The 7,977-nt window shown below is 56.9% G+C and overlaps 1 protein-coding gene across 1 annotated transcript; it reads left to right on the top strand.

Annotated features, from left to right (window-relative positions):
• The first annotated feature begins 1,606 nt into the window (after window positions 1-1,606).
• LOC119100678 (ras GTPase-activating-like protein IQGAP1) lies at window positions 1,607-7,318 on the top strand. The gene is made up of 8 exons (XM_037223755.1): window positions 1,607-1,671; window positions 1,932-2,160; window positions 2,478-2,622; window positions 2,931-3,088; window positions 3,667-3,801; window positions 4,111-4,290; window positions 5,345-5,477; window positions 7,311-7,318. Exons 1-8 carry the CDS (start codon window positions 1,607-1,609, stop codon window positions 7,316-7,318), a joined length of 1,053 nt encoding a protein of 350 aa, XP_037079650.1.
• Window positions 7,319-7,977: the final 659 nt, after the last annotated feature.

The raw sequence follows: 7,977 nt of genomic DNA on the forward strand, positions 1-7,977 counted from the left end.
GGTGGTGTTTGGCTTACGAATGGTTTACGGTGCCGCTCGCCGGTGATCCCATAGTGTTATTTTGTCGCTACGGTCGCAGCCGCCGCGCGCGACGATAAGGCTTTTTGATCGACCCCCGTAACCTTGCAAATTGCCACTGTGGCTGGCCTAGCAGCATTGAGTGATGTGCTGCCAGATGCTCAACCGAATGCAATGGGTGCCCTTGGCCGACAAACGCTTTCCAGTGCAAGCTGGCAGCGCTACCAAATCGACACGGTAACACTTCCGTGTACGATTTTAAATATTTGCGGGCTGCCGTATGTTAGCCACCGCGTTACCGGACAGCCAGGGGCTCATATGAACAAAATAGGTATTGCCGGTAGACAGTTACTGATGTAGCCGTCCGATAGTGCATCCACAGTGCTGTCATATGCACGCGGTCGAACCCGCAGCGCACTGCAATAGGTACTTCCGTTTTGCAAGCGAATTGGGATGTGCATGCTGCCAATAAACTGAGAGATAAAGCCCCGGTTGGGACCATGGGCGTCCAGCTGTCGTAGGGTGAGGCGGGAGGAAGTGACGCTATGCCGCCTGAGAATAGGACACACATACGCAACTCACCGATACCTGTTATGCGGGGAAGATCAACCGCGGTGTCCTCGCTGCGGGGATCGTTACACTGTACGACTTGTCTTGATAGATTGTGCCCACCTCGCCTTGGAACGTATGCCCCATTTTGGATCTGGGTCCTTGCGTCCAACGCTCTGTGGTATGTTGGGAGACGATTCCAGCTCAGTACATGACGGCCACATTTTTAGTTATCTTGAAGACGTACAATTTCATGTCATATATCGAACGAAACCTTATCTCCCGCTTTTTCAGGCTACTGTTAGACAAAAAGTAGGTTATGGGCGCCATATGACCAACGTAGTCGCTACGCTCAAAGCCCAAATCATAATCATCATCATCATCAGGTACTTTCGTTCGACCGCCGTAACTGCTGCGGTCGACCCGGCAGCATTGAGCGACGCGCTGTCAGGGGGCCAACCAGATAAAATGGATGCCGTCGGCCGACAAGTGTTCTGTTGGGGAAGGCATCCACGGTCATTCGGTTTTTGGGCCGAAGCCATGGTGACGATAATGCAACGTGAGGGGAGTCCGAAGTGTGGAGGTAGCCAGCATGAGCACGCAGCATATCTTGTTCTCTTATTCCACGGAATCCAAAGTAAAAGAAATGCACTTTTTGCACGAACGGGACCGATTTACATAAATGACTTATGTATGGCGAATGAATGAATGATTAAGTATGCCAAATGATTTTTGCGTTAAATGTGGCCAAATTTTTAAGCGCCGCCCCCCCCCCCCTGCCTCCTCCCCATTTTCTTGGCCTGAGCGAATAACACGCCGTTTTCGTCCAGGTGACACATCCTGAAGGAAAAGGTGCCTTATGGCCCGTCATGTCAACGTGCTTCAGGCGGATGTAGCATCGTGTCCGTGTTGTAACATCCGATGTCAGGGGACCGCCGCCCCACTCCACCTCCTCACGCCCGGCTGCAGCCCCACGCGCCTGGCCTTTCTAGCATGCGTGTCTTGTGCTGCAGGAGACCACCGTCTGACGGCGGACGAAATGGACAGCCAGCGGCAGCAGAGCGTGGCTTACGAGTATCTCTGCCGACTGGAGGAGGCCAAACGGTACGGTGGACAAGAGAGCACCCCAACGCGTGGTGTTCCTTGTACGCTCTTCGCCGGCTCATCTGCATGTACCGATCGTTGTGCGTGACCAACATTGTAGTAATGTGCCAGTTGAACTCCGTGTGTCACTCAGGCGCTGTTCTATCTCTGCGGCCGGTGCAACCTCGCCCGTGACTGACCCCGCCCGACCGCTGTGCCCTGTCAGTCTCCACCAGTGTCTGGCCCGCGCCCTAACCCCGCCCGCCGCCGCCGCGCCGCAGCTGGGTCGAGGCCATGCTGGACGACGTCCTGCCGCCGACCACCGAGCTGGAGGAGTCGCTGCGACACGGCGTGCACCTGGCGCGCCTGGCGCTACTGCTGCGGCCCGACACCTCGCGGCGCGTCTACGACCTGCAGCTTACGCGCTACGCCGCCAGGGGCCTGCAGTTCCGGCACACGGATAACATCAACATCTGGACGCAAACCATGCGGGAGATGGGGCTACCACAGGTGGGCATCCGCCTTGCATCCTATTGTTTTGGTGTGATTTTAGTTTGTCCTTTTACGCAAGTACGTGTATTGATAATCACATTGAGTTGGCGAGTCGCCGTTTTTGTTTCAGTTGCAGTGTGTTTGACGAGTGAGTTGCCGTCATATGAAGCACATTTTACATACTGCTTGCGCGTGCCCTCTGGCTGCTGCAGCGAGGGTCACAATCTTTGTAAACTCTATTTAGGCGTTTCATAAAGCTCACCAGGAGCATAAGAAATCACTAATTTCATGAGACCTTCCACATCCGCGCCAGCTTAACTTATCTGCTCCGTCAGATCTTCATACCGACGACCACTGACGTGTACGAGAAGAAGAACATGCCGAAGACGGTGTACTGCATCCACGCGCTCAGCCTGTTCGCCTTCAAGCTGGGCCGGGGCCCACAGATGCCCGACCTGCTGGGCAAAGCCGTCTTCACGGGTGAGACGGAGCGGGGTGCGACGCGGCCGCACCGCACAACAACCTGGCCGCACCGGGCGGCGCCGGGCGCTGCTGTCCGCCGCCGTCCGGCGCCTCTTCCACCGCTCCCAATGCCGTGGCGCCTCACTCCCGCCACACCGGCGGATACCCGGAGCGTCAGTGACCAGGCCGTGTCTCGACCCACGCCGCGGGCGCTTGCTCCGTCCCCCGCCCTTGCAGTGTAATGAATCCGTGATCGCCGTCTCTCCCCGCGCGTGCGGCGCGCTCGCCGCCGGCCGGAGCGTCCTGACGTCCGGCGCCGCTGGCAGATGCCGAGATTGACGCCGTGTCGGCCGAGCTGCGCAAGTACGGCCTCAGCCTGCCGACGTTCAGCAAGATCGGCGGCATCCTGGCGCGCGAGATGCCCGTCGACAAGGCGGCCCTTCACGCGGCCGTCATCGTCATTAACGAGGCCATTGACCGACAGGTGCGCAGAGGGAGGGAGGGGGCGGGGCGCCGGCGGCGTGTAGTCAGACCGCGGCTCGCCTCGCGCGCTCCTCGGACTAGGGAATTGTGTGTGATTATCAGCGAAACACTGAATGTCGCCGACATGCTTGGCTCGATTTGTGATGTTTGGGACTAGAGGGCGAGATTAACTGCGCCGAGGAGTGGTCGTGGGGCAACTGTCCGGCCGAGGAGGATGCATGCCCAGGGCCCGCACGAGTTTTTCATGTGCGGATCAACTGTCCTCTGAATGTGCGCTGAGTTCTCGCACCTGGCTGTCAATGATGCATGAGGAAGGTGTGTGTTCGAGCCACGCGTTGCACGCCGTCTCGACGACATTCGCGCGTAAGGTGCATAATTTGAACTAAGGTGGAGACCAGGTAACGCACTCCACTGTGTTCGATAATATTTGAAATTCGAAACTCCTCTTACCGCTCCCCTACCCTGCCTGGAGCTGCCCCGTGCTACCCCGCTTTGCCCTGCCGTGTCTTGCCCCACCAAACCCCGTCCAGCCCTGCCCTGCCCTGCCCTCCGGTGCCCTGACCTCTGCCGTGGCGGCAGGTACCCGCCGAGACGCTGGCCGGCCTGCAAAACCCGAACGCTCACCTGCGGGAGGTGGCGGCCGAAAATGCTGACCTCTACCAGAGCCGGCTGGCGGCGGCCAAACACAGCAAGGTGGAGGCTGCCCAGAACCGGGTACGTCTCGGCCGCCGGCGCTCTGGGTCAGGAGCGGACGATTGTGGTCGCGATGTGGACATGAAGTTAAAGTCCTACAACGCTGATGCTGGGCATATAGACCTACGGTCATTGTCTTGCTCTGGTTGCAGGTTGAAAAGACACGTGGTCATTGTCAGGTCTTTTGTGACATCAAACACAGCACTTGTTCCGCTGTGTTCAGGTGCCTGACTGTACGGGAGCTTCAGACTATAACGTTTCTTTGAGTGTCTCAGTTCCGATCGTTGTGCCCGACACGGTGAGTGACACTGAGGCTGTCGCTCTCTGCAGTCGCTGTCGGAGACGTTCGAGGCAGACGTGTACGACGAGCTGCTGACCCAGGCCGAGATCCAGGGCCACATTGGCGCCGCCAACCGGGCGGCCGCGCTGGCCCGTCTGCACGAGGCGCTGGCTGGCGGCGACCCGGCCGGCCTGTGGGCCGCCCTGGCCGCTCCTTGCCTCCGACTGCAGGTCAGTGGCGTGTGCCCCGCCTCCGACTGCAGGTCAGTGGCGTCCCCGCCTCCGACTGTAGGTCAGTGGCGTCCTCCGCCTCCGACTGTAGGTCAGTGGCGTCCTCGCCTCCGACTGCAGGTCAGTGGCGTCCCCCGCCTCCGACTGTAGGTCAGTGGCGTCCCCGCCTCCGACTGCAGGTCAGTGGCGTGTCCCCCGCCTCCGACTGTAGGTCAGTGGCGTCCCCGCCTCCGACTGCAGGTCAGTGGCGTCCCCCGCCTCCGACTGTAGGTCAGTGGCGTCCCCTGCCTCCGACTGCAGGTCAGAGTCGTCCCCCGCCTCCGACTGCAGGTCAGTGGTGTCCCCTGCCTCCGACTGCAGGTCAGTGGGGTGTCCCCTGCCTCCGACTGCAGGTCAGTGGTGTCTCCTGCCTCCGACTGCAGGTCAGTGGCGTGTCCCCCGCCTCCGACTGCAGGTCAGTGGCGTGTCCTCTGCCTCCGACTGCAGGTCATTGGTGTCCCCCGCCTCCGACTGCAGGTCAGTGGCGTGTCCCCTGCCTCCGACTGCAGATCAGTGGTGTCCCCCGCCACCGACTGCAGGTCAGTGGCGTGTCCCCTGCCTCCGGCTGCAGGTCAGTGGTGTCCCCTGCCCCCGACTGCGGGTCAGTGGCGTGTCCCCTGCCTCCGACTGCAGGTCAGTGGTATCCCCTGCCTCCGACTGCAGGTCAGTGGCGTGTCCCCCGCCTCCGACTGCAGATCAGTGGTGTCCCTTGCCTCCGAGTACACGTCAGTGGTGTCCCCGCCTGCGACTGCAGGTCAGTGGTGTACCCCGCCTCCGACTGCGGGTCAGTGGTATCCTTTATCGGCTGTCAGTCCCGTGCTATCGTTCGGTACCATCGACTGTGACCGCATTCATGTGTTTTCTCATCGCGCCTTTGAAGTGTGTTGTGTTGACAGGGTCTAGCGCGGATATTTTTATACTAAACCGGAAACTTTAGAAGGATGGCCACTAGGAGGGCGCGGTCCTCCGTATGCCCGAGCGGTCTGACCACCCCAGGCACGGGTTATGTTCGCAGCGTGTTGCTTCGGACTGCATGTCGGACTACATGGAGGGGCTGAGGCGCGTCACCAACGGCCACCCCCCGTCCACGGAGGACGTGCAGCGGGTGATCGACCAGGTCAACCAGGTGTTCAGCCAGCGGCATCAAGGTCAGTCCCATGACAGCGTCACGCGGAAGCAAAGTGGCCGTCGTAGCCACTGACGTGTGGCTCGTAAGATGGGGACGAAGTCTGTCATTCTTGGCCGTAATGTTTGGGCTGAGTTTCATTCACTCATTGACCTCATTGAAATGTTCGGGTCATGCTGCCACACCTGTTTCCCAATTGACTACGGTTGTCTTGTGATGTCGACCAGTTTTCCTCTGTTGCAATGTTACAGGGGAGCGGATTTTGTTTCGAAGACTGTCAAGTGGGGTCACCATTGAAACCATTGGGTGTTAAGTGCTGGGGAGGGTTGAACTCCCGAAACGAGCGCCTGTGGGTTCGGAACAGATTTAACATCATGGTGGACGGCTCAGACAGGAGCTGACACGGAAAGGTCCGCCGGGCTCTATTCATGGCGTAACATACATTAGCACGTCATAATGTGACACCGCAGGTATCGGGTACCTTTTTCTCCATGATGGTGAGAGGTGTGTAATGCAACTTCTGTAGAATTCAACTTTCAGTGGGTGGGTAGTACTGGTGAGCTAAGGGTATACACACCAGGCGGTGTTTGTCATGTGTTCTAGGCCTGATGTGTGTGTGTGCGGTTCGAAATAGAAGTCATTTGATGTGTGTGTGTGTGTGATATGATGTGTGATGTGATGTGAAGTCATGTGATGATGTGTGATTGCAAGAGTCAATTATGTGTGTGTGTGTACGGTTCGAAATAGAAGTCACCAGCCTCAGCAAATTTACGCTCAGTAACTTAAGTCATTCAACGTACCAGACAGCTCAATAGGATCAACATACATTCAGCTGGTGGTTGAACATGATGTCATTGAGGTGCATACTTTCAATCGCGTAGTTTGAATTGGCTCAGTAACTTCGAATGTACCGCCGATTGAAGCGTGGTAGCGTTGACTGCACCATGAAATCACCTGCGTTCCCTCGTTTTTTTTTCTTCGAATACAGCAGAATCGCATGATGCTTCCAAGAAGGATCGTGTGATCAAACGTAGAATTGTCGTCACCAGACTTGTTGGCCCAGCCCAGCTTGAAGTCGTAGCCAATGAGGGACGTCAGTGCGTTCCGGGGCCCACGGCGATTGGAGGGCGAGCTGGCAGCAGTTGGCGATTCAAATGATGGCTGAGGCTGTCTTTGAAGCATGGGTCATGTTGCCAATGCTTCGAACGGACTGTGCATTTTAAGTTCTGGGCCCATGTAAACTAGCTAATTAGCCTACTGCTCATATCAGCTCTCCGTATTATGGCTGCATTCGGAACGAGTTAGTATCAAACAGCTGACCGTACAGCGTGGCGTATGGTATTGGCGATTCAATCTTCGGTAAAAGAAAACTTGCCGGTTGTATTTCGTTCGCATGGCTATCTGCGGAGATAGACAAATGCTATCCTGAGCACCACTCGAGGCCAGCGACGTGCCAAGAGCATCCGAGTCAAACAAACTGGGATAAGATACGGATTTCGCGCGGCGTAGTAGTTTGAGACAAATATATCTGGAAATTCTGTGTAAGGCGGTGTGACGATGTTAACGTGATCCAACAACAGCGGACAAACACGGTAATAGTTATCCGGGAAGCAATTATACGTACAACCGGCTCTTTGGGCCCCCGAGAATCACACAAAGTGAGTGCGTGAGTCGCACCTGAATCGTACGTGAGTGGCACACGTTGGATCCATGGAGGTACAGGTCCTGATTCTGGTGGATTTGATTCAGGTGGTCTCTGACATTGTTTCCGTTTGCATCCAGTGTAGTGCACCGGCACAGACTTGATGTGTGTGGTTGACAGGTTCGCGTTGTGATCATGGGGTGCCATTTTCAGTCACGTAGTGCCGCTGCCGGGTGTTCCACCGCCGTGCTAACATGCCGTATGCATGCATGAATCAAAACAATCAGCTTTGACTTTTTACTTTTTTTTTTACTTTTGACAACTTTGAGTTGACTGGACTTTTGTAGAATTCGAATCTCGTTCATTCTACTGCGTTATTTGCTGACGGCCAACTCATGACCTGTGCTACGCGTTCTTCCAGCCTTGCAAAGCTATGTCCTTCATCACCCAGGTCTGTGGGAGCATCAAGCTTTTGCTATGCTAGTGCACTAATCGCGGGAGCCCACCGGAGATAGTCCTACTTGGCCAGGGTCGCAAACAGCTCTGGCGAAAGGATCAGTGCCTGTCGTTGCCTGATAATATGAGCCTCAACGGATCAAAGTGGAGCCACCGCAGGCACTATTCCTGGAGCACTGATGCGTGAATATCACCCACCTGCGTGCGACATTTGCAAAGGCTCAGGTAAAATAACTCCGACGGCATTCAGAAGAGGGGATGGCACCAACGTTGCTGTGGATACGTGGACGTACCACCACCAATCTCTCCCGTTGCTGGATAACACCGAGCCCTACTGCCCCCGCCCCTGCCGCCCTATCCCAGTGGTGCTGCCCTCCGCCGCCGGTTCGTGCCTGGCTTAGTGTGTCCCGCTGCCGCTGCCCTG

This window comes from Pollicipes pollicipes, unplaced genomic scaffold (assembly GCF_011947565.3).
Source record: "Pollicipes pollicipes isolate AB1234 unplaced genomic scaffold, Ppol_2.1 Scaffold_4881;HRSCAF=5763_pilon_pilon_pilon, whole genome shotgun sequence".
Classification (NCBI taxonomy): domain Eukaryota; kingdom Metazoa; phylum Arthropoda; class Thecostraca; order Pollicipedomorpha; family Pollicipedidae; genus Pollicipes; species Pollicipes pollicipes.

Bases quoted from the DNA above. Each gene is read 5' to 3' on its own strand.
- LOC119100678 (XM_037223755.1), top strand. From the start codon at position 1,607: ATGGACAGCCAGCGGCAGCAGAGCGTGGCTTACGAGTATCTCTGCCGA. The intron at 3,089-3,666 runs GTGCGCAGAGGG...CCGTGGCGGCAG, and splicing joins ACGAGGCCATTGACCGACAG to GTACCCGCCGAGACGCTGGC. The intron at 4,291-5,344 runs GTCAGTGGCGTG...TTATGTTCGCAG, and splicing joins CTCCTTGCCTCCGACTGCAG to CGTGTTGCTTCGGACTGCAT.